Source organism: Carcharhinus amblyrhynchos, chromosome 3 (genome assembly GCF_965287045.1).
Source record: "Carcharhinus amblyrhynchos chromosome 3, sCarAmb.v2.hapA, whole genome shotgun sequence".
Classification (NCBI taxonomy): domain Eukaryota; kingdom Metazoa; phylum Chordata; class Chondrichthyes; order Carcharhiniformes; family Carcharhinidae; genus Carcharhinus; species Carcharhinus amblyrhynchos.
The window spans coordinates 140480637-140507637 of NC_137326.1; the positions used below are offsets into that span (position 1 = coordinate 140480637).

Genomic DNA, 27001 nt, shown 5'->3' on the forward strand with positions numbered 1-27001 from the left:
GGCCACACCTGGAGTACTGTGTACAGTTTTGGTCTCCTTACTTGAGAAAGGATATACTGGCACTGGAGGGGGTGCAGAGGAGATTCACTAGGTTGATTCCGGAGTTGAGGGGGTTGGCTTCTGAGGAGAGACTGAGTAGACTGGGGCTATACTCACTGGGATTCAGACAAATGAGGGGAGATCGTATAGAAATATATAAGATTATGAAGGGAATAGATAAGATAGAAGCAGGGAAGTTGTTTCCACTGGTGGGTGAAACTAGAACTAGGGGGCATAGCCTCAAAATAAGGGGGAGCAGATTTAGGACTGAGTTGAGGAGGAACTTCTTCACGCAAAGGGTTGTGAATCTGTGGAATTCCCTGCCCAGTGAAGCAGTTGAGGCTCCCTCACTGAATGTTTTTAAGGCAAGGATAGATACATTTTTGAACAGTAATTAAGGGTTATGGTGAGCGGGTGGGTAAGTGGAGCTGAGTCCACAAAAAGATCAGCCATGATCTGATCTTACTGAATGGCTCGAGGGGCCAGATGGCCTCCTCCTGCTCCTAGTTTTTATGTTGTAATGTTCTTATGTTCTTATATTCAATAGTGTGTGGCATTGGGAATAATCCTGAGGTTATTGCCCTTGAGCTCCTGCTTTTTTAATTCGCTTCCTCATTCGGCAAACTCTGATTGCAGGACTTCATCCACTTCTTCTACCTCTCATTTAGTCCCAACGTGGAGACCACTGGCTTTTCACCCCCCTCTTGTTTAATGCTCTGCGGCCGCTCTGTGACATCCTTGACCACAGTACCAGGGAGGCAACATACCATCCTGAATTCAGTCTATATTCGCAGAAATGGCTGTCTATTCTCCTAACTATGGAATTCCCAGTCACCGTAGCAATTCCATTCTTTCCCCTCCTCCTGCACAGCTGAGCTACCTGTGGTGCCGTGAGCTTTTCTCTAGTCACAGATACCAGAGAAACCATCTCACTCACCAGTATGCAAAATGAAAAAGTGATTGGCGAGTGAGATAGCCTTGGGGTTTCCTGCATTACCTGCCTATTTCTCTGAGATACTCTGGTAGTTACCCATTTCCTCTCTGCCTGTGTAGTTCTTAGCTTCAATGTGACCACCTTTAAGCATGCTATTCATGTAATCTTCAACATTGTAGATGCACCACAGTGACTCCCGCTGCCCTTGCATACCCCAACCTGGAGTTCAGGCTCCTGTAGCTGATTTCACTTCCCACTGATGTGGCATTAAGGGCACTTTGTGCCTGAATGATTTCCCACAGCTTGCAGGATACACATTCCATGCACTAACATACCTTAAGAAAAGTCTTTACTTCCCAACCAACCGATGAGATTACTGTGGTTTTGGTCTTCAGTTTTATCTGTAATTCTCTCTCTCTCTCTATTGCTTTCTCGACTCTGTAGCATTCATTCAGCTTCTTCCTCTGTGACAAAGTAAAAGTCACCGATTGGAGGCTGAGGAAAGGCAGAAAAAAAATCAATAGAACATAGAAGAGTCCAGATTAGGAAAAGGCCCTTCGACCCACGATGTTGTGCCGAACACCGAATTAAACCAATCCCTTCTGCCTGCCCTTGTTCCATATCGCTCTGTTCCTTGCATATTCCTGTACTTATCTAAAATTCCCTTAAACCTCCCTATCGTATCTGCCTCCACCACCACCCTTGGCAGCATGTTCCAGATACCTTCCACTCTCTGTGTAAGAAACCTGCCCCTCACACCTCCTTTGAACTTTCCCTCACCTTCAGTGCGTGCTGTCTAGTATTAGACATTTCAATTCAGGGAAAAAATTCTGACTATCAACCCTACCTGTGCCTCTCCTAATTTTACAGGTTTCTATTCAGGTCTCCTCTCAGCCACTGCTGTTCCAGAGAAAACAACCTTAGTTCGTCCAGCCTCTCCTTACCCTCTAATTCAGGCAACATCCTGCTAAATCTCTTCTGCAGCCTCTCCAAAGCCTCCATATCCTTCCTGTAATGTGGTGACCTGAATTAAACGCAATATTGTCAGTGCAGCCTAACCAAAGTTTTATAAAGCTGCAACATGACATCCTGACTCTTGTATTCAATGTCCGAACAATAAAGGCAATCATGTCATATGTTTTCTTTACCACCCCATCTACTTGTGTGGCCACGTGTTATATTTTAACTGTGTTGTTAAATGAAGTTTGTCTCAATAGAAACTTCCTAAGGGAGCAGGTGTTGTTGTTGTTGTAGGGGGCAGGGCTGGCAGAAAAAAAAGTGGCAAATGTTGTTCCTCTGTTCAAGAAAGGAAATAGGAATAACCCTGGTAATTATAGGCCAGTTAGTCTTCGGTGTTTGGTAAGTTAATGGAAAGGATCCTGAGAGACAGGATTTATGACCATTTGGAAAGATGCAGCTTAATCCGGGATAGTCAGCATGGTTTCATGAAGGGTAAGTCCTGCCTCACAAATTTGATTGAATTCTTTGAAGAGGTAACTAAGCATGTAGATGAAGGTAGAACAGTTGATATTGTATACATGGATTTTAGTAAGGCATTTGATAAGGGTCCCCATGGTAGGCTGATGAAGAAGATAACGATGTGTGGGATAGAAGGAAATTTGGTCGATTGGATAAGTAACTGGCCGTCTCATAGAAAAAAGTCTCACAACAGCAGGTTAAAGTCCAACCAGTTTATTTAATAATAAACCCACAAGCTTTCGGAAACACTGTTCCTTCGTCAGGTGTGTGGAAGTGTTTCCGAAAGCTTGTGGGCTTATTATCAAATAAACTGGTTGGACTTTAACATGGCGTTATGAGACTTTTTACTGTGTTTACCCCAGTGCAACGCTGGCATCTCCACATCATATCTCATAGAAGACAGAGGGTGGCGGTAGAGGGACAATTTTCAGACTGGAGGCCAGTTACCAGCGGTGTACCACAGGGGTCAGTGCTGGGCCCTCTGCTATTTGTGATTTTTATCAATGACTTGGAAGAGGGGGCTGAAGGGTGGGTTCGTAAATTTACTGACGACACCAAGAATGGTGGAGTAGTGAATGAGGTGGAGGGCTCTTGCAGGCTGCAAAGAGACATTGATAGGATGCAGAGCTGGGCCGAAAAGTGACAGATGGATTTTAACCCTGATAAGTGCGAGGTGATTCATTTTGGCAGGACAAACTTGAATGCAGATTACAGGGTCAACGGCAGGGTTCTGAGGAATGTGGAGGAACAGAGAGATCTTGGGGTTCATATCCACAGATCTCTGAAGGTTGCCACTCAAGTGGATAGAGCCGTGAAGAAGGCTTATAATGTGTTAGTGTTTATTAACAGGGGGTTTGAGTTTAAGGGCCATGGGGTTATGCTGCAACTGTACAGGACCTTGGTGAGACCACATTTGGAATATTGTGTTTAGTTCTGGTCATCTCACTATAAGAAGGATGTGGAAGCATTGGAGAGAGTGCAGAGGAGATTTACCAGGATGCTGCCTGGTTTGGAGGGTAGATCTTATCAGGAAAGGTTGAGGGAGCTGGGGCTTTTCTCGTTAAAGTGGAGGAGGATGAGAGGCAACTTAATAGAGGTTTATAAGATGATGAGAGGGATCGATACAGTGGTCGTGCAGAGACTATTTCCTCGGGTGGATGTAGCTGTTACTAAGAACAAAGAACAGTACAGGACAGGAAACAGGCCCTTCAGCCCTCCCAGCCTGCGCCGCTCATGCTTCCAACTAGACCATTCATTTGTATCCCTCCATTCCCAGTCTGTTCATGTGGCTATCCAGATAAGTCTTAAACGATCCCAGCGTGTTCACCTGTACCACCCTGCTTGGCAGTGCATTCCAGGCCCCCACCACCCTCTGTGTGAAATACGTCCCTCTGATATCTGTAATAGGGGGCATAACTATAAGGTTCATGGTGGGAGATATAGGAAGGATGTCCGAGGTAGATTCTTCACTCAGAGAGTGGTTGGGGTGTGGAATAGACTGCCTGCTGTGATAGTGGAGTCGGACACTTTAGGCACATGGAGCACACCAGAAATATAGGGAGTGGGATAGCTTGATCTTGGGATTAGACATAGCTTGGCACAACATTGAGGGCTGAAGGGCCTGTACTGTGCTGTACTGTTCTATTTTCTAATGGGTCAGCAGATTCACATCTGGAGCAAAACAACTATTGTGCTCATATTAATGCCCAAAAAAGTTGAAGTCTAGGCTAACTTTTTGGAATTTCTGATCTGTTCCCGAACAGAGTGAATGGACCTTTTGTTTATATAGGTTCTCCTGGGATTTTAGACTAGGTATACAGAATCATGTTGTTAATGGACAGGGGAAACAGATACCTGGGAACACCACCACCTGCAAGTTCCCCTCCAAGCCAAGCACCATCCTGACTTGGAAATATATCATCATTCCTTCGCAGTCACTGGGTCAAAATCTTGGAATTCCCTCCCTAACAGCATTATGGGTCAACCCACAGCACATGGACTGCAGCGATTGAAGAAGGCAGCTCACCACGACCTTCTCAAGAGGCAAGTAGGAATGGGCAATAAATGGTCAAAAGAGTAAATCTCACGGGATCAAGGGTGAACTAGCTAGATGGATTCAGACCTAGTTTGGCCATAGAACAGAGAGGGTGTTTTTCTGAATGGAGATCTGTGACTAGTGGTGTTCCACAGGAATCAGTGCCGGGAACTCTGCTGTTTGTAATATATAGAAATGACTTGGAAGAAAACGTAGCTGGTCTGATTAGCAAGTTTGCAGATGATAGATTTGCAGTGTTGCTGATAGTGATGAACATTGTCAGAGAATACAGCAGGATATAGATGGACTGGAACATTGGGCAGAGAAATGGCAGATGGAATTTAATCCGGACAAATGCGAGGTGATGCATTTTGATAGATCCAATTCAGGTGGGAGCTATAAAATAAATGGCAGAATAATCCAGAGCATAGACATACACAGAAAGTACAGGTTCACGGAAGTAGCAGCACAGTGGAAAAGGTGGTGAAGAAAGCAGATGGCATGCTTGCCTTCATCAGAAGGGGCATCGAGTACAAAAGTTGGCAAATTATGTATAGAACATTGGTTAGGCCATATTTGGAGTACTGTGTCCAGTTCTGGTCGCCACACTACCAGAGGGACATGGAGGCTTTGGAGGGAGTACAGAAAAGGATAACCAGCATGTTGCCTGGTATGGAGGGTATTAGCTACGAGGAGAGATTAAGTAAACTGGGATTGTTCTCCCTGGAAAGACAGAGGCTGAGGGGAAACCTGATAGAACTTTATAAAATTGTGAGGGGTATCAATTGGGTGAACAGTTGGAAGCTTTTTCCCCGGGCAGAAATGACAATTACAAGGGGATGCAAGTTCAAGATAAGGCGGAAAAGCTTTGGATGGTGGAGATGTGTGGGGGGAAGTTTTTTACAAGGAGAGTGGATGAATGCACTACCAAGTGAGGTGATTGTGGCAGTTACGTTAGCCACTTTAAGACTTGATACTCATATGAACAAATGGGGAATAGAGGGATATAAGCCATTGGCTTAGATAGGTAAACATGATTGGTGCAGGTTTGGAGGGCTGGAGAGCCTGTTCCTGTGTTGTGCTGTTCTTCCTTTGTTGTTATTCCTTGTTTGTAAACGCTGGCCAGCCAATGACCCCCATGAACCAAGACTGAATAATAAAAAATGGGAGGTACTGTTTCAGTTTCATTTGAAAAACAAAGGTAGTTGCTGACTGGAGCTTTAAAAGAAGTGGCTCTCTCTCTCTGAAAAGGCCTCTCAGAGAGCTCCAGGGCTGGGAACCGAAGTTACAGCCAGAATGCCTGTGTTTTGCAAACAGTTTGAAGAGGGGATTTAAATATAAAATAAAGTGTATTTATTAATCACAAGTAAGGTTTACATTACATTGAACTTACTGTGAAATTCCCCTAGTCACCACACTCTGACACCTGTTCAAGTAAATGCATCCTAACCCGCACATCTTTCAGGCTGTGGGAGGAAACCGGAGCACCCGGAGGAAACCCAAGCAGATACAGGGAGAAAGTGCAAACTCCACACAGACAGTGACCCAAGCCAGGGATCGAACCCGGGTCCCTGATGCTGTGAGGCAGCAATGCTAACCACTGTGCCATCCCTTTAAATCTTTAAGAGGAATAGTGATTGAATTAGAACTCAAAGGGACAAATGAGCAGTTAAAATTTGTATCTTGTTATGTTTAAGCAGTGATATGTTAAATGTTAATTTAATTAATTTGTCATAGTTAAACTGTGTTGTTAAATAAAGTTTGTTTTCATAAACCCTTCCTATAATCTCCTCTGCACTGTTTCCAGTGCTATCATATAGCTCCTTTAGTGTGGATTCCAGAACTATATACAATAATCTAGTTGTGGCCTAACCAACTTGTTATATAGTTCCAGCATAACTTCCCTGCTCTGAATCTCTATGCATCAGTTAATAAAGGCAAGTAAATTACTTGCCTTCTTAACCATAAGACATAGGAGCAGAACTAGGCCATTCAGCCTATCGAGTCTGCTCCACCATTCAATCATGGCTGATTTTTTTCTTATCCCCATTCTCCTGCCTTTTCCCCATAACCCCTGATCCCCTTATTAATCAAGAACCTATCTATGTCTGTCTTAAAGACACTCAATGACCTGGCCTCCACAGCCTTCTGTGGCAAAGACTTCCACAGATTCCCCACTCCCTGCCTGAAGAAATTCCTCCTCATCCCTGTTTTAAAGGATCATTCCTTTAGCCTGAGGTTGTGCCCTCTGGTTCTAGTTCTTCCGACTAATGGAAACATCCTCTCCATGTCCACTCAAACCAGGCCTCGCAGTATCCTGTAAGTTTCAATAGGATTCCACCTACACCATCCCCCCCCCCGACCTCATCCATTTCAACTCCAACGAGTACAGACCCAGAGTCCTCAACTGTTCCTCATACGACAAGCTCTTCATTCCAGGGATCATTCTTGTGAACCTCCTCTGGATCCTTTCCAAGGTCAGCACATCTTTTCTTTGTATTGCTTAACCAATTTATCCATCTATCCAGTACCTCAAGGGCCCTGTGCACATGCACACCAAGACTCCTCTGATCTTTGATGCTTCCCAGGGTCCTGCCATTCATCATGTATTGGCTTGTTTGTCCTGCCCAAATGCATCACCTCAGACTTACCCAGATTGAATTCCATTTGCTATTGACCAGCCCATCTACGTATCCTGCAATCTAAGGCTATCCACCTCACTATTTACCAACATACCGATCAACCCTCCTACATTCAAGTCTAAATCTTTGCTACAAACCACAAACAGCAAGGCCCATCACTAATCCCTGCGAGACTGCACTGGGATCTTCCAGTCAAACATCCCCCCCGACGATCACCTTCTGCTTCCTGCCACTGAACCAATTCTGGATCCAGTTTGCCAAATTTCCTTGGATCCCATGGGTTCTTACCTTTGCTGTCAAATTCCCATGTGGGACTTTATTAAAAGCCTTGCTGAAGTCCAAGGAGACCACATCAAATCATTGCTCCCATCTACACACCTGGTCACCTCTTTGAAACATTCAATCAAGTTGGTCAGCCTTGACCTCCCCTTTTCAATTCTATGCGGACTGTTCTTGATTAATCTCTGCCTCTCCAAGTGCAGATTCATTCTGTTTCTCAGAATTGCTTCCAATAGTTTCCCCATCACTGAGGTTAGACTGACTAGCCTATAGTTTGGTGATTTACTCCTTCCTCCTTTCTTACAAAGAAAAGTACAGCACAGGAACAGGCCTTCAGCCCTCCAAGCCTGTGCCAAACATGATATCCTAACAAAACTAATAAAAAACCTTACTCGGTCTATATCCCTCTATTCCCTCCCTATTCATGTACCCATCCAAATGCCTCTTAAATGTTGCTAATGTGCCTGCTTCCACCACCTCCTCTGGCAGTACGTTCCAGGCACCCACCACTCTCTGAGTGAAAAACTTCCTTAGCACATCGCCCTTAAACTTTCCCCCTCTCCCCTTGAACCTGTGTCCCCTTGTAATTGACTCTTCCATCTTAGCAAAAAGCCTCTGACTATCCACCCTGTCTGTGCCTCTCACAATTCTGTAGACCTCTATCAGGTCTCCCTCAGCCTCCGGTTTCCAGTGAAAACAATCCCAGTTTATTCAATCTCTCCTCGTAGCCAACACCCTCAAGATCAAACAACATGCTGGTGAACCTTCTTCGCGCTCTCTCCAAAGCTTCCATGTCCTTCTGATAGGGTGGTGACCAGAACTGCACGCAATACTCCAAATGCAACCTAACCAAGGTTTTATATACCTGCAACATCATTTCCCAACTCTTGTACTCGATGCCCCAGCTGATGAAGGCAAGAATGCCATATGTCTTCTTAATCACCTTGGCCATCTGTGTTGCTACTTCTAGGGAACTGTGGACCTGCACGCCCAGATCCCTCTGTATGTTAATGTTCCTAAGGATTCTGCAATTTATAGTATAATTCACACCTAAATCTGATCCTCCAAAATGCATCACCTCACATTTATCTGGATTAAACTCCTTCTGCCATTTCTGTGTCCAAGTCTCCAATCTAAATCCTGTTGTATCCTCTGGCAATCCCCGGCACCATTTTATTAATCCGACCCCCCACATTTTCCTCCAGATCTTTTATATACATTACAAACAACAGGGATCCCAGCACTGATCCCTGCGGAACACCACTAGCTACAGATCTCCAATCTGAAAAACACCCTTCCACCGCTACTCTCTGTCTTCTATAACCACGATGTGGAGATGCCGGCATTGGACTGGGGTAAATTGCTGGATTATCCCTGCTTCCTTTCTTATCAAATTATCGATAAAAGTCGATTATTGACTTTTAAGCCTCCCAGACCACATAAAACCTCCTCTCTGCCTATACTAATTTCTTTAATTGTATCGTAGTCTTCTCCTGATTTCTAGACCCATATCTTTCCAGTTCAGAAGAACGAGCAGCTGTCACATTGAAGGGGCTTCGTAGCGGTAAACACTGAGGGATCATTTTTGCTGGTTGCAGAATTTATAAACTGAGGCATTTGTACAGATTCAGGAAGCAGAGCTGAGAATTTAGCACTGAGATGAGGAACTCCTTCAATTAAAAACTCACGTTGTTGAAGTTTTTCATCTTGCGCTCATCAGAGCAATTCACACGAGAACCAAATTATGAACGGAACAACAATTTATATTGCATGAGACAAGAGGGCTGGTTGGTGAGCAAGTGGACTCCAATTTATGCCCACAATCTCCATGGCAGTGTCTCTACCAATTAGAATATTAAAATATTATATTTTAAATATTAATACATTAATATATTTTCATATATTAATGTATATGTTGTGTTTTTTTCAGGAACTCCTTGTCCTATCGTTCATCCTCCTGCCAATGGCACAATTGAACCTGTCCAAGACCAATATTCTTTCAAAGATCAAGTCCAGATCAGATGCAACACTGGATTTAAATTTGTAAAGGTATTTTCCATCAACACTCTGAAACCAATTGAATACATTCTCTGTCAGTCAACAAGTTTGTGGTCATAATCTTACACTTTCATATCTTAAGCATAATTTCAAAAGGCAGTTTAATGAAATGTGTTGACCCTGACTTGGCTGTAATGATTAAATTAGGGGCCAGCCTATTTCGAATCAGCCTCTCCCCATGATAGTTGGCACATGACTATATTGAATGGTGGTGCATGCTCAAAGGGCTGAATGGCCTACTTCTGTACCTATATTTTATGTTTCTATTAGCATCTAGAAAGGGTGGGAGTTTATTCCCCTGCTACTTATGTACATCTCACTGCTCTGGAACTGATTAGTTAGTGCAGTATCTGGACAGTGCATGTGCAAGGACCACGGCTCTTCATAATCCAAATCAATGGGAGTGTTTGATGGAGACAGTGTAGAGGGAGCTTTACTCTGTATCTAACCCCGTGCTGTACCTGTCCTGGGACTGTTTGATGGGGGACAGCGTAGAGGGAGCTTTACTCTGTCTCTAACCCCGTGCTGTACCTGTCCTGGGAGTGTTTGATGGGGACAGCGTAGAGGGAGCTTTACTCTGTATCTAACCCGTGCTGTACCTGTCCTGGGAGTGTTTGATGGGGGACAGTGTAGAGGAAGCTTTACTCTGTATCTAACCCCGTGCTGTACCTGTCCTGGGAGTGTTTGATGGGGGACAGAGTAGAGAAAGCTTTACTCTGTATCTAACCCCGTGCTGTACCTGTCCTGGGAGTGTTTGATGGGGACAGCGTAGAGGGAGCTTTACTCTGTATCTAACCCCGTGCTGTACCTGTCCTGGGACCGTTTGATGGGGGGACAGTGTAGTGGGAGCTTTACTCTGTATCTAACCCCGTGCTGTACCTGTCCTGGGAGTGTTTGATGGGGGACAGTGTAGAGGGAGCTTTACTCTGTATCTAACCCCGTGCTGTACCTGTCCTGGGACCGTTTGATGGGGGACAGTGTAGAGAGAGCTTTACTCTGTATCTAACCCCGTGCTGTACCTGTCCTGGGAGTGTTTGATGGGGGACAGTGTAGAGAGAGCTTTACTCTGTATCTAACCCCGTGCTGTACCTGAACTGGGAGTGTTTGATGGGGACAGCGTAGAGAGAGCTTTATTCTGTATCTAACCCCATGCTGTACCTGAACTGGGAGTGTTTGATGGGGACAGTATAGAGGGAGCTTTTCTCCGTATCTAACCCCGTGCTGTACCTGTCCTGGGAGTGTTTGATGGGGGACAGAGCTTTACTCTGTATCAACGTAGTTTAAATAGTGAGAAGGGATGGATCAGGTAAGGGAAAATATGGAAGCTAAAAGCAATAACAATTTGGATAATGATAATCCGTGTGTGACAAGAAGTTACAGGGTGCAGAGAGTGAAGTGTGCACCAGAAAACATGGTTACAAGTTGACCAAGATGATGAAGTGAATATTGAAGGATATCTGACATTTTAGAAGTTATGCAGAAAGGAAAGGTGGTGGCATAGCTCAGTTAATGAAGGATGAGATCAGGACAGTGGTGAGAAATGATCATTGTTCAAAAAAGAAGCATGTATAATAAGGATTGGTGGAGGTAAGAAAGAACAAAGTGGTCACCTTAGTGAAAGCTGCACTGTAGGACAGAGTATGCATCAATTATTAATGGGAACTTGTCAGAAGAGAGTTGAAGTGGTACTGAAGTGGGTAACTTTAATTTTCATGTAGATTAAAGGCTTTTTTTCCCAGTAGATATGGGCATTGCTGGCAAGACCAGCATTTACTGCTCGTCTCTGATTGCCTTTGAACTGAGTGGCTTGCCCTGCCATTTTAGAGTGGGTCTGGAGTTACATGTAGGCCAGACCAGGTAAGGACAGCAGATTTCCTTCCTTAAAGAACATTAGTGAACCAGATGGGTTTTTACAACTATTGACAATGGTTTTGTGGTTGCAGAGGAGATTTACAAGGATGTTGCCTGGACTGGGAGGCATGCCTTATGAAGTTAGGTTGAGAGAGCTGGGACTCTTTTCCCTGGAGAGACGAAGGTTGAGAGGCGACCTGATAGAAGTTTACAAAATGTTGAGAGGAATAGATAGGGTGGACTCTCAGAGGCTATTTCCCCGGTTTGAAATGGTCGCTACGAGAGGACACAGATTTAAGGTGCGGGGAGGGAGGTTCAGAAGTGATGTTAGGGGTAAGTTTTTCACTCAGAGGGTGGTGAGTGAATGGAATCGGCTGCCGTCAGTGGTGGTGGAGGCGAACTCGCTGGGGTCTTTTAAAAGACTTCTGGATGAGTATATGGGGTTTAATGAGATTGAGGGTTACAGATAGGTCTGTAGGTTGGTAGGTGATGTGATCGGCGCAACTTGTGGGCCGAAGGGCCTATTTGTGCTGTAGTGTTCTATGTTCTATGTTCTATTTAATTTTTAATTCCTGATTTTTATGACATTCAAATCTCACCATCTGCCCTGGTGGGATTTGAACCCAGGTTCCCAGAACATTGGTATCAATGGGTGCTATTCTGATTGGTGGCTAGCGACTAATGGAGTGCCGCAGGGATCGGTGCTGGGGCCTCTGCTATTTACCATTTATACAGATGATCTGGAGGAGGGGGCTGAGTGTAGGGTGACAAAATTTGCTGATGACACGAAGATGAGTGGAAAAGCAAATTGCGTGGAGGGTGTGGAAAGTCTGCAGAGGGATCTGGATAGGCTGAGCGAGTGGGCGAGGACCTGGCAGATGGAGTACAATGTTAGCAAGTGTGAGATTATCCACTTTGGCAGAAATGATAGTAGGAGGGATTACTATTTAAAGGGCGAAAAGCTGCAGCATGCTACGGTGCAGAGGGACCTGGGGGTCCTTGTGCGCGAATCACAAAAACCCAGTCTGCAGGTGCAGCAGGTGATCAAGAAGGCGAATGGAATGTTGGCCTTTATAGCGAGGGGGATAGAATATAAAAGCAGGGAGGTCTTGCTGCAACTGTACAGGGTACTGGTGAGGCTGCAGCTGGAGTACTGTGTGCAGTTTTGGTCACCGCACTTGCGCGAGGATATTTTGGCCTTGGAGGGAGTGCAGAGGAGGTTCACTAGGCTGATACGGGAGATGAGGGGATTGGACTACGAAGAGAGACTAAATAGACTGGGTCTGTACTCATTGGAGTTTAGAAGGATGAGGGGGGATCGTATAGAGACGTATAAGATAATGAAAGGGATGGATAGGGTAGAGGTAGAGAGATTCTTCCCGCTTAGAAAGGATAGCAGGACTAGAGGGCACAGCCTCAAGATAAGGGGGGCGCAGTTTAGATCGGAGTTGAGGAGGAACTTCTTCACTCAAAGGGTGGTGAATCTCTGGAATTTTCTGCCCGTTGAAGTGGTGGAGGCTACCTCGCTAAATATATTTAAGTAACGGGTCAATAGGTTTTTGACAGACAAGGGAATTAAGGGTTATGGGGAGAAAGTGGGAAAGTGGAACTGATCCACTTCAGATCAGCCATGATCTCATTGAATGGCGGGGCAGGCTCGAAGGGCTAGATTGCCTACTCCTGCTCCTATTTCTTACGTTCTTATTACCCTGGATCTCTGGATTACTAGTTCAGTGACAATATGACTGTGCCACTGTCTCCCTGAAGACAAGTTTATAGAGTGTATTTTATACAGTTTTATACAATAATAGTGTGGAACCAACCATGGAACAGACTATTATGGATCTCATGTGTAATGTGATATGATTAATTAATGTAAAGTTAAACTTTATTTTTTAATCACAAGTAAGGCTTGCATTAACACTGCAATGAAGTTACTGTGAAATTCCCCTGATGATCTCCTATGATCTCATAGTAAGGATCCTCTTGACAAGAGTGATAAAAATATGATGGAATTCCACATTAAGTTTGAAGGTGAGAAACTTTGGTCTGAAACTCGTGTCTTAAACATAATTTTTAAAAGTGATTATAAAGGTTTAATGATGGAATTGATTAAAGTGAACTGGGGAAATCAATTCAGGAGGAAAATAGTATTTTCACAGCACAGATATTTAAGGAAATTGTTCCTAATTCTCAGGAAAGATATATTCAATTGAAAAAGAAAAACTACACAAGAGGGACTACAGAACTACACTATAGCTAACTAAGGAAGTTAACAAGTTAGTATCAAATTGAAAGAAAAGGTGTAGAATTAAGAATGTTGTTAGGCTTGATGATAGGAACATTTTAGAAAATAGAAAAGAATGAGTGAAAAAAGTAAAGGGAATTTTTTTAATGAGAGTAAACTAACAAGAAATATCCCGAGAACAGGGACCTAATTTATTCAACCTTTCATCAGAGGACAACCCCCTCATCTCAGGACCAATCTAGTGAACCGTCGCTGTACTGCGGCGACATGGCACAATGGTTAGCACTGCTGCCTCACATCGTCAGGGATCCGGGATTGATTCCCAGCTTCGATCACTATCTGTGTGGAGTTTGCATGTTCTACCTGAGTCTGCGTGGGTTTCCTCTGGGTGCTCTGGTTTCCTCCCATAGTCCGAAAGACATGTTGGTTTGGTGCATTGACCCAAAAAGGCGCTGGACAGTAGCGACTCGGGGAATTTCATTGCAGTGTTAATGTAAGCCTACTTGTGAGTAATAAATAAACTTTACTTTTACCAATTCAATTTTTAAATGTGGAGACCAAATCTGCACTCCAGATGTGGTCTCATCAAAATGCTGTACATTTGTCAGAAGATTTCCATATTCCTCTACACCAACCCCCTTGTGATAAAAGCCATTTGCCTTCCTAATTGTTTGCTGTGTGTACCTCAACTCTTTGCATTCTTCATTCAAGCACACCCAAGGCAGGCTCAATGGACTGAATGACCTTCTCCTCCAAGTTTTTATGTTCTTCCATAATATCAAAGAAAGATTATCTGTTGATGATCATATCCTTGTTTGTGGGATCTTTCTTTGTGCAGTTTGGCTTCACATTCCCACTGCGCGCCAGTGAATACACATCTCAACTTTTGTACTAAATTTGCTGTAAAATGATTTGCGATACCCAGTGACTCTGAAAAGTGCAATTTGGATGCAAGTCTTTCTTTTCAGATCTGAGAGCCTCCTGTTTATGGTATAGATTTTCATACTCGGCATTGACAGACTGTCCCTGACACAATATTGGCTGATTTTCAGGCTGGTGACGAGGTGGAAGCCTATCAAATCGAATGCCAGAAATCGGGAAACTGGAGTAGTAGCATTCCTACATGTAAAGGTAAGACATGACTGTGCAGGATTTGCCAAAAACAACTTAACACAGGGACATAAAAATGCGAAGCAACTAAAATAATCCTTTCATGTTCAACAACAGAATTTCTGACACAATTTCAGAGCAGCCAGCTTTTGATATTAATGCTGATTCTTTCTTCAGGAAAGTTCATGACTTGTGCTTGGAAATAATGGCTGAATGTTTAGTGATAGGTTGGGAGTCGGAGATTAAAGCTGGATTTATCACAAGTCTCTTTATTCCTAGCTTGTGAATTCGGTGTCACACTGATGAAAAGGACTTTATCTGATTCACTCCAGCCTCACTTGTAGATTCATTCCTGCAGATTTTGCATGTGGGCTACAACACGCGACAACATGCATGTTAAAAAGCATAAGCAGCAAGTAATAAGATTGACAGCCAATGGATCTGATCTAAGCTCTGCAGTCCTCTCACATCCAGCTGTGAATGGTGGTAGACAATTAAACACCTCACTGGAGGAGGATCCACAAATATCCCCATCCTTAATGATGGACCCAGCACATCAGTGTGAAAGATAAGGCTGAAACATTCGCAGCAATCTTCAGCTGGAAGTGCTGATGATCCACTTCGAAGGTTCCCAGCATAACACATGCCAGTCTTCAGCCATTTCAATTCACTCCACAATGTTAGCAAGAAACAGCTGAAGACATCAGACGCGCCAAAGACCCTGACAACATTCCAGCAATAGTACTGAAGACTTATGTTCCAGAACCTGCTGGAACCCTAATCAAGCTGTTCCAGTGGCATCTACCTGACAATGTGGAAAAGCAGGACAAATCCAACCCAGCCAATTACTGCCCAATCAGTCTACTCTCGATCATCAGTAAAGTGATGGAAGGGGTTATCGACAGCGCTATCAAGCAGCACCTGCTCAGCAATAACCTGATGTGGAGATGCCGGCGTTGGACTGGGGTAAACACAGTAAGAAGTCTGACAACACCAGATTTGAGTCCAACCAATTTGAGGCCACCAATAACCTGCTCAGTGACGCCAGTTTGGGTTTCACCCAGGGTCACCCACTAACTTCGTTACAACATTGATCCAAACTTGGATTAAAGAGCTGAACTCCAGAGGTGAGGTGAGGGTGACTGCCCTCGATATCAAGGCTGCATTTGACCGGGTGTGGCACCAAGGAGCTAGAGCGAAACTGGAGTCAAAAGAAATCAGGGAAAATCTTTCATTGGTTGGAGTTCCATTCGGCACAAAAGAAGATGGTTGTGAGAGAGGGGCAGTGGGACCATTCACAGAGAGAGAGAGAGAGAGGGGGGGCCATTCACAGAGAGAGAGAGAGAGAGAGGCCATTCACAGAGAGAGAGAGAGAGAGAGAGAGAGGCCATTCACAGAGAGAGAGAGAGAGAGCCATTCACAGAGAGAGAGGGGGACCATTCACAGAGAGAGAGGGGGGCCATTCACAGAGAGAGAGAGAGAGAGGGGGCCATTCACAGAGAGAGAGGGGGGCCATTCACAGAGAGAGAGAGAGAGAGAGAGAGGGGGCCATTCACAGAGAGAGAGAGAGGGAGGGGCCATTCACAGAGAGAGAGGGGGGCCATTCACAGAGAGAGAGAGAGAGAGAGAGGGGGCCATTCACAGAGAGAGAGAGAGAGAGGCCATTCACAGAGAGAGAGAGAGGGAGGGGCCATTCACAGAGAGAGAGGGGGGCCATTCACAGAGAGAGAGAGGGGGGGACCATTCACAGAGAGAGAGAGAGAGAGAGAGGGGGCCATTCACAGACCGAGAGTGGGGGGGCATTCACAGAGCGAGGAGGGGCATTCACAGAGAGGGGGGGCATTCACAGAGCGAGACAGAGAGAGAGAGGGGGGGGGCCCATTCACAGAGAGAGAGAGAGGGGGGCCATTCACAGAGAGGGAGAGAGAGGGGGGCCATTCACAGAGCGAGAGTGGGGGGACATTCACAGAGAGGGGGGGCCATTCACAGAGCAAGGTGGGGGCATTCACAGAAAGAGAGAGGGGCAGTAGGACCATTCACAGAGAGAGCGGGGGGGCAATGGGGCCATTCACAGTGAGAGGGAGAGAGAGAGAGAGGGGCCGTTCGCAGAGAGAGAGACAGGGGCAATGGGGCCATTCACAGTGAGAGGGAGGGGGGGCAATGGGGTCATTCTCTCTCTCTGTGAATGGCCCTATTGCCCCTGTCTCTCTCTCTCCCTCTCTCTCTGTGAATGGCCCCTCTCTCCTGGCTGTTAATGAAGAAAGGATAGTGCCACCCTCATGAGCTCATGATGCCACCACTGCCTCCTTGGAATCCCAGGGAGCGATGTCCTGTGTGAAGAAGAAGGAGAACAGTTGGAGTATGTCTGCTCTTCCCTCATGGTCTCCACTCATCTTAGTTGCTGGACCAAGGCCCTGCTCTGTCAAACCTGTGTAGTAGCTGGTGAGGAATGGGCACACCATGTTAACACATATCCAGGCATTTGGGGGAGGTGACGGTCTAATGCTATTATCACAGACGATTAATTCAGCTGACGTTCTGGAGACCCGGGGATGGCAGATGGTGGAATTTGAATTCAGTAGAAAAAATCTGGAATTAAGAACCTATTGATGACCTTGAAACCATTGTTGATTTTCGTTAAAGACCCATCTGGTTCACTAATGTCCATCTAGGGGACAAAATCTGCCATCCTTACCTGGTCTGGCCGACGTGATGCCAGAGCCACAGCAATGTGGTTGACTCTCAACTGCTCTGCAGGGGGCAATCAGGGATGGGCAATAAACACTGGCTAGCCAGTGATACCCAGATCCCACAAATGAATTTTAAAAAATCCTCCATCCCTTAAAATAAAGTTCGGGCCTCAGGCATTGAGACCCCATGGACAACACCAACAATGACAGAGCAGAATAATGTCCTATTTTCATTGCCCGGGAGCTCAGATGTTTTGACATTGCTGCCCTAAGCGAGACCTGGTGGGCAGGGAATGGCAGCTCAAGATCCAGGTGATGGTGACACTCTGAGCTGGAAAGTTAATGATGTGGGTATGCCGGCATTGGACTGGCGTAAACACAGTAAAAAGTCTGACAACACCAGGTTTTAGTCCAACCGATTTATTTGATAATAGACTCACAAGCTTTCGAGGTTTCCCTCTTCGTCAGGTGAATGGAGAGTTCTGGCCTCAGACAGAGCATATAAAGCACAGACAGTTTAGAGATTACTGATTAGAATGCGAATCCTTACACCTAACCTGCTGTTCAAGACCTGAAGTGGCTGATAATGTGTGTGGAAGGAACACTGATCACAGGTTACAGAGATGTGTATTGTCTCCAGACAGTACAGTAAGTGAGGTTTTGTAAACCCAGGCAAGTCACGGGGGTCACAGATAGTGTGACATGAACCCAAGATCCCTGTTGAGACCGTCCTCATGTGTGCGGAACTTAGCTATATCAGCCTCTGACCTTCGGGTAAGCATTCTCCAAGGTGGCCTTCACGACACACGACAGCGCAGAGTCGCTGAACAGAGACTGATAGCCAAGTTCCACACACATGAGGACGGTCTCAACAGGGATCTTGGGTTCATGTCGCACTATCTGTGACCCCCGTGACTTACCTGGGTTTACAAAACCTCACTTACTGTACTGTCTGGAGACAATACACATCTCTGTAACCTGTGATCAGTGCTCCTTCCACTCACATTGTCAGCCACTTCAGGTCTTGAACAGCAGGTTAGGTGTAAGGATTCGCATTCTAATCAGTAATCTTTAAACTGTCTGTGCTTTATATGCTCTGTCTGAGGCCAGAACTCTCCATTCACCTGACGAAGAGGGAAACCTCAAAAGCTTGTGAGTCTATTATCAAATAAATCGGTTGGACTAAAACCTGGTGTTGTCAGACTTTTTACTGGAAAGTTAAACCAGAGGAAGATGGATAGCTCACGAAGTTGGATTCACCATTAAGAACAAACTGGTTGTATGTTTCAGAGGCTCCCCTTGTGGAGTAACTGGGTTCCTGATGTCCCTTCAGCTCACGCGAGGCCAGAACCAGCGTGCTACTGCATTCCAACACTGGCAGCTGCAGACCAGTCCAAAGAAGAATTTTACTCCAGCCTCAGATATGGGTGGCACGGTAGCACAGTGGGTTAGCACTGCTGCTTCACAGCTCCAGGGACCTGGGTTCGATTCCCAGCTTGGGTCACTGTCTGTATGGAGTTTGCACATTCTCCTCGTGTCTGCATAGGTTTCCTCTGGGTGCTCCAGTTTCGTCCCACAGTCCAAAGATGTGCAGGCTAGGTTGATTGGCCATGCTAAGAAATTGCCCCTTAGTGTACTAGGATGCTTAGGTTAGAACATAGAACATTACAGCGCAGTCCAGGCCCTTCGGCCCTCAATGTTGCGCCGACCAGTGGAACCAATCTAATGTCCCTCTAACCTAAACTATTCCAATGTTATCCATATGCCTATCCACTGACCATTTGAACACCCTTAAAGTTGGCGAGTCCACAACTGCTGCAGGCAGGGCATTCCACGCCCTTACTACCCTCTGAATAAAGAACCTACCTCTGACATCCATCCTATAATTACCACCCCTTAATTTAAAGCTATGTCCCCTCATGTTAGCTATCACCATCCGAGGTAAAAGGTTCTCACTGTCCACCCTATCCAATCCTTTGATCATCTTGTATGCCTCAATTAGGTCACCTCGTAACCTCCTCTCTAATGAAAATAACCTCAAGTCCCTCAGCCTTTCCTCATAAGACCTTCTCACCATACCAGGCAACATCCTGGTAAACCTCCTCTGCACCCTTTCCAATGCTTCCACATCTTTCTTATAATGCAGTGACCAGAACTGTACGCAATACTCCAAGTGCGGCCGCACCAGAGTTTTGTACAGTTGCAACATGACCTCACAGCTCCGAAATTCAATCCCTCTACCAATAAAAGCTAACACACCGTACACCTTCTTAACAACCTTATCAACCTGGGTGCCAACTTTCAGGGAGCTATGCACATGTAACCCGAAATCTCTCTGCTCATCAACACTACTAAGAGTCCTTCCATTAGCCCTATATTCTGTATTCCTGTTACTCTTACCTCACACTTTTCTGTATTAAACTCCATTTGCCACATCTCGGCCCAGCTCTGCAGCTTATCTATGTCCCTCTGCAAACTGCAACGTCCATCCTCACTGTCTACAACTCCTCCGACTTTGGTGTCGTCAGCAAATTTACTAATCCATCCTTCTCCACCCTCAACCAGGTCATTTATAAAAATGACAAACAGCAGTGGCCCCAAAACAGATCCCTGAGATACACCACTAGTAACTGAACTCCAGGTTGAATATTTCCCATCAACCACCACCCTCTGTCTTCTATCAGCTAGCCAATTCCTGATCCAAACTGCTAAATCACCCTCAATCCCATAGAGCGATTAGTGGGTAAATATGTAGGGATATGGGGGTATGGCCTGGGTGGGATTGTAGGGTTCTACGGTTCTAATCCTTGACCTGAGTCTCAACATGGCAAGCAGATCCTCCCTGCTGACTTCAATGCAGAGTTTGAAAGGATAGAGACCCCTGGGAAGCTGTAATTAACAGAGAGAGGTTAGGGAAATCCAACACCACTGGTACCCTGCTCCTGACAAAAAGCCGAGAATCTGACAGTGTAGCACTCCCTCAGTACTGACCCTCTGACAGTGCAGCACTCCCTCAGTACTGACCCTCTGACAATGCGGCACCCCCTCAGCACTGACCCTCTGACAGTGCGGCGCTCCCTCAGCACTGACCCTCTGACAGTGCAGCACTCCCTCAGCACTGACCCTCTGACAGTGCGGCACTCCCTCAGCACTGACCCTCTGACAGTGCGGCACTCCCTCAGCACTGACCCTCTGACAGTGCGGCACTCCCACAGCACTGACCCTCTGACAGTGCGGCACTCCCTCAGCACTGACCCTCTGACAGTGCGGCACTCCCTCGGCACGGACCCTCTGACAGTGCGGCACTCCCTCAGCACTGACCCTCTGACAGTGCAGCACTCCCTCAGCACTGACCCTCTGACAGTTCATTGTTTGTGTTTACTTGGGTTGAATTAGCATAAGGTAGCGAAATATCCCCAGAAACAGAATCAGCACCTGCTGAGAGATGGTTGCAGGAAAGGGATGGGACAAGGATATGGACTGTGTGTGTGTGTGTGTGTGTGTGGGTGTTTTGGGAGTGATGCAGGGATTGTGGGAAGAGGAATAGGTGATGCTATAAAAATGTTACATCAGTAAGGAGAGAGTACTGTGATTATCAATGTGATTATTTAAAGGGTCCTACTGGTGGGATTCTGTTTCTAGTTATAGATTGTGGGGCACCGCGACCCCTGGAAGATGGAATCATCACATACCATTCAAAAGAGAACCTCACACTGTTCAGAAGTCATATTGAATATTCCTGTCCTGATTTATTTTATCACCTGGATCCTGAGCTAAATAGTAAGTGGACCAGTTTCATATAAAGGATCTCAATTTCAAATGGAAGCTGTGTGTGAACAGAAACCCCCAGAGCTGAAGTGGGAGTGGGTCATTGACAATTCACACACCCACGCATTGTCAACTAACCCGTCCTCCAACAACAGCTCTTAGTTCCATCATAGACCTTGGGTTATTAAAGGGTACATTCCAGGATACAGATGTTTCAGGCGGGATAGAGGGGGATGTAAAAGGAGTGAGGGAGTTGCACTACTGGTTAAGGAGAATATGGTGTCGATACAACCTGATGTTATCAGACTTCTTACTAAGGAGAATATCACAACTGTACTCCGGGAGGACACATCGGAGGGCTCATACAGCAAGGCAATATGGGTAGAGCTCAGGAATAGGAAAAGTGTAGTCTCAATGTTGGGGGTTTACTATAGGCTGCCCAACAGCCAGCGGGAGATTGAGGAACAGATATGTACGCAGATTTTGGCAAGGTATAAAAGTAACAGGGTTGTTGTGGTGGGAGATTTTAATTTCCCCAATATTGACTGGGACTCACTTAGTGCGAGGGGCGTGGATGGGGGAGAGTTTGTAAGGAACATCCAGGAGGGCTTCTTGAAACAGTATGTAAATAGTCCAACTAGGGAAGGGGCCATACTAGAGCTGGTATTGGGGAATGAACCCAGCCAGGTGGTCAATGTTTCAGTAGGGCAACAGTGACCACAATTCATTAAGATTTAAGATACTGATGGATAAAGATCAGTGTAGTCATCAAATTAAGGTGCTAAATTGGGGGAAGGCTAATTACAACAATATAAGGCAGGAACTGAAGAATGTAGATTGAGGGCAGATGTTTGAAGGCAAATCAACATCTGGCATGTGGGAGACTTTCAAGTGTAAATTGATAGAGATTCAGGACTGGCATATTCCTGTAAGGATGAAGAATAAGTAAGGCAAGTTTTGGGAACCTTGGATAACAAGAAATATTGTGAGCCTCGTCAAAGAGAAAAAGGAAGCCTTCTCAAAGCTCGGAGGCTGGGAACACACGAAGCAAGTGTGAAATACAAGGAAAGTAGAAAGAAACTTAAGCAAAGAGTAAGGAGGGCTAAAAGGGGTCATGAAAAATCATTGGCCTGCAAGATTAAGGAAAATCCCAGGGCTTTTTATACATATATAAAGAGCAAGAGGGTAGCCAGAGAGAGGGTTGGCCAACTCAAGGACAAGGGAGGGAATCTATGCATGGAGACAGAGGAAATGGGCAAGGTATTAAATGAGTACTTTGCGTCAGTATTCACCAACGAGAAGGACTTGGTGGATGATGAGTCTGGGAAAGGGTATATAGATAGTTTGAGTCATGTTGAGATCAAAAAGGAGGAGGTATTGGGGGTTTTTGAGAAACATTAAAGTAGACAAGTCCCCAGGGCCTGATGGGATATACCCCAGAATACTGAGAGAGACAGGGAGGAAATTGCTGGGGCCTAGAGAGAAATCTTTGTATCCTCACTGTCTACAGCGAAGGTCCCAAAGGATTGGAGAACAACCAATGTTGTTCCTTTGTTTAAGAAGGGTAGCAAGAATAATCCAGGTAATTACAGGCCGGTGAGCCTTACATCAGTGGTCAGGAAATTATTGGAGAGGATTCTTTGAGACAGGATTTATTCCCACTTGGAAATAAGTGGACCTATTTGTGAGAGGTACCATGGTTTTGTGAAGGGGAGGAAGTGATGAAGATGATTGATGAGGGTCGGGCAGTAGATGTTGTTTACATGGACTTCAGTAAGGCCTTTGACAAGGTCCCTCATGGCAGACTGGTGTAGAAGGTGAAGTTGCATGGGATCAGTGAGCTGGCAAGGTGGATACAAAACTGGCTCAGTCAAAGAAGACAGAGGGTAGCAGTGGAAGGGTGCGTTTCTGAATGGAGGGCTGTGACAAGTGGTGTTCCTCAGGGATCAGTGCTGGGACCTTTGCTATTTTTAATATATATAAATGATTTGGAGGAAAATGTAACTGGATTGATTAGTAAGTTTGTGGACAACACAAAGATTGGTGGATTTGCGGATAGCAATGAGGACCATCAGAGGATACAGCAGGATATAGATCAGTTGGAGACTTGGGTGGAGAGATGGCAGATGGAGTTTAATGCAAACAAATGTGAGATAATACATTTTGGGAGGCCTAATACAGATCGGAAATATACAGTAAATGGCAGAACCCTTAAGAGTATTGATAGACAAAGGGATCTGGATATACATGTACAGAGGTCGCTGAAAGTGGCAATGCAGGTGGGGAAGGTAGTCAAGAAGGCATATGGCATGCTTTTCTTCATCGGCCAGGGTATTAAGTTTAAAAATTGGCAAGACATGTTGCAGCTTTATAGAACCTTAGTTAGGCTGCACTTGGAATATTGTGTTCAATTCTGGTCACCACACTACCAGAAGGATGTGGAGGCTTTGGGGAGGGTACAGAAAAGATTTACCGTGATGTTGCCTGGTATGGAGGGCATTAGCTATGAGGAGAGGTTGGAGAAACTTGGTTTGTTTGGAGGAGCGACGGAGGTTGAGGGGAGACCTGATAGAAGTCTACAAGATTATGAGAGGCATGGACAGAGTGGATAGTCAGAAGCTTTTTCCCAGGGTGGAAGAGTCAATTACTAGGGGGCATAGGTTTGAGGCGCGAAGAGTAAGGTTTAAAAGAGATGTACGAGGCAGATTTTTTACAGAGAGTAGTGGGTCCCTGGAACTCGTTGTTGGGGGAGGTAGTGGACATGCTGTGGAAGTGCCGGCGTTGGACTGGGGTAAACACAGTAAAAAGTCTGACAACACCAGGTTTTAGTCCAACCGATTTATTTGATAGTAAACGCACAAGCTTTCGATGTTTCATAAGAACATAAGAAATAGGAGCAGGAGTAGGCCATCTGGCCCTTCGAGCCTGCCCCGCCATTCAATAAGATCATGGCTGATCTGTCGTGGCTCAGTTCCACTTTCCGGCCCTCTCCCCATAACCCTTAATCCCCTCTCTTATCAAAAACCCATCAACCCGCTTCTTGAAAATATTTAGCGAGGCAGCCTCCACCACTTCAACGGGTAGAGAATTCCAGAGATTCACCACCCTTTGAGTGAAGAAGTTCCTCCTCAACTCCGTTCTAAAACGGCCCCCCCTTATCTTGAGGCTGTGCCCCCTAGTCCTAGTGTCTTTTTTGAGCGGGAAGAGTCTCTCCACCTCTATCCTATCCATCCCATTCATCATCTTATACGTCTCAATGAGATCTCCCCTCATTCTTCTAAACTCCAACGAGTACAAGCCTAGTTTATTCAGCCTCTCCTCATAGCTCAAACCCCCTCAACTCCGGTATCAGCCTAGTAAACCTCCTCTGCACTCCCTCCAAGGCCAAAATATCTTTGCGCAGGTGCGGCGCCCAAAACTGCACACAGTACTCCAGCTGCGGCCTCACCAATGCCCTATACAGCTGCAGCAAGACCTCCCTACTTTTATATTCAATCCCCTTCGCTATGAAGGCCAGCATCCCATTTGCCTTCCTGACCACCTGCTGCACCTGCAAGCTGGGTTTTTGCGACTCATACACAAGGACCCCGAGGTCCCTCTGTACCGTCGCCTGCTGCAGTTTTTCGCCACGTAAGTAATAGTCCTTCCGACCATTCTTCCTACCAAAGTGGACCACCTCACACTTGCCAACATTAAATTCCATTTGCCATTTCCTGGCCCATTCGCCCAGCCTATCTAGATCCTTCTGCAGACTCTCCACACCCTCCGCACAATTTGCCATTCCCCCAATCTTGGTGTCTTTATAAATGGTAAAAAGCTGAGGCCCCAGCACCGACCCCTGGGGCACTCCACTAGTCACCATCCGCCAATCCGAATAGCACCCGTTGACCGCCACTCTCTGCCTCCTATTTGACAACCAATCCTCTATCCACGCTAACACCCTACCCCCAATTCCAAGTCCCCTGACCTTCTGCAATAACCTCTTGTGAGGTACTTTGTCAAACGCCTTCTGAAAATCCAGAAAGACCACATCCACCGGCTCTCCTCTATCGACCGCACTAGACACATCCTCACAGAACTCCAGTAAATTTGTCAGACACGACTTCCCTTTCATGAAACCGTGCTGCGTCTGCTCTATCAAGCAATTCCCTTCAAGATGCCTCGCAATTTCCTCCTTAATGACGGATTCTAACATTTTACCTACCACAGACGTTAAACTAACCGGCCTATAATTCCCTGCCTTTTGCCTGGCACCCTTCTTAAACAACGGCGTAACATTAGCCGTTTTCCAATCCTCCGGCACTTCCCCGGAATCCAGCGACATCTGGAAAATACCACCAATGCATCCACTATAACCTCTGCCATTTCTTTCAGAACCCTCGGATGCATTCCATCCGGTCCTGGGGACTTGTCCACAATCAGCCCCTCCAGTCTGTCGAGCACCGCCTCTCTAGTAACAGTAATGTCATTAAGACCCTCCAGTCCTACCACCTTTCCATCGCTAACACCCGGCAAATTATTCACGTCCGCCTCTGTGAAGACAGAAACAAAAAAGTTATTCAATACCTTAGCCATATCCCCATCCCCTACCACTAGGTCCCCTTTCTCATCCTCTAAAGGACCAACGTTCACCCTAGCCAGCCTCTTCCTTTTTATATATTTATAAAAACTCTTGCTATCCTTTTTTATATTAAGCGCTAGCCCAGCTTCATAGTTTCTCCTACCCTCCTTTATCAGCTTCTTTGTCAATCTTTGTTGACATTTAAACCTCTCCCAATCCTCTTCTCGCCCACTACTCTTAGCTACTCTAAATTCCTCTGCTTTTAATTTAACACTTTCCTTCACCTCCTTCGTTATCCATGGCTTATTACCACTCCTCCTACAGTCCTTTTTGACCATCGGAATAAATTTCTGCTGAGCACCAAGAAAGATCTCCTTAAAGATCCTCCACTGCTCCTCAGCAGACCCTCCCTCCAATGCACTCCCCCAGTCCACATTCGCCAATTCTTCTCTCATCCTACCGTACTCCCCTCTATTCAAACAAAGGACGCGTGTCCGGGAACCCACTTTCTCCTCCTCCATCTGCACCAGAAACTCCACCATACAATGATCACTCTCTCCAAGAGGATCCTTCACCGCAAGGTCCCTAATTCTACCTGCCTCATTACATAGCACCAGATCCAAGATAACTCTCCATTCACCTGACGAAGACGGAAACCTCGAAAGCTTGTGCGTTTACTATCAAATAAATCGGTTGGACTAAAACCTGGTGTTGTCAGACTTTTTACGGAGATAGTGGAAGCAGATACGGTATTGACTTTTAAAGGGAGTCTACACAAATACATGAATAGGATGGGAATAGAGTGATATGGTTCCTGGAAGGGGAGAGGGTTTTAGTTCAGTCGGGCAGCATGGTCGGTGCGGGTTTGGAAGACCAAAGGGCCTGTTCCTGTGCTGTAATTTTCTTTGTTCTTTGAATGAGGGGGAGAGTGGGATTAGACTGGGTGGGATATTAAAGGGTGAGGGGAGTGAGGGGGAGAGTGGGATTAGACTGGGTGGGATATTAAAGGGTGCGGGGAGTGAGGGGGGAGAGTGGGATTAGACTGGGTGGGATATTAAAGGGTGCGGGGAGTGAGGGGGAGAGTGGGATTAGACTGGGTGGGATATTAAAGGGTGCGGGGAGTGAGGGGGGAGAGTGGGATTAGACTGGGTGGGATATTAAAGGGTGCGGGGAGTGAGGGGGAGAGTGGGATTAGACTGGGTGGGATATTAAAGGGTGCGGGGAGTGAGGGGGAGAGTGGGATTAGACTGGGTGGGATATTAAAGGGTGCGGGGAGTGAGGGGGAGAGTGGGATTAGACTGGGTGGG

General features: G+C 45.8%; 1 protein-coding gene across 1 annotated transcript in view; it reads left to right on the top strand.

The window, feature by feature from the left end:
• LOC145341215 (mannan-binding lectin serine protease 1-like) overlaps positions 1 to 27001 on the top strand; it is a 153438-nt gene that overhangs the window by 93340 nt on the left and 33097 nt on the right. The window contains exons 7-9 of the mRNA XM_080186136.1: positions 9339 to 9457; positions 14618 to 14696; positions 21008 to 21145. Of these exons, the coding sequence (XP_080042262.1) occupies positions 9339 to 9457; positions 14618 to 14696; positions 21008 to 21145 (336 nt within the window). The remainder of the gene's footprint in view (positions 1 to 9338; positions 9458 to 14617; positions 14697 to 21007; positions 21146 to 27001) is intronic.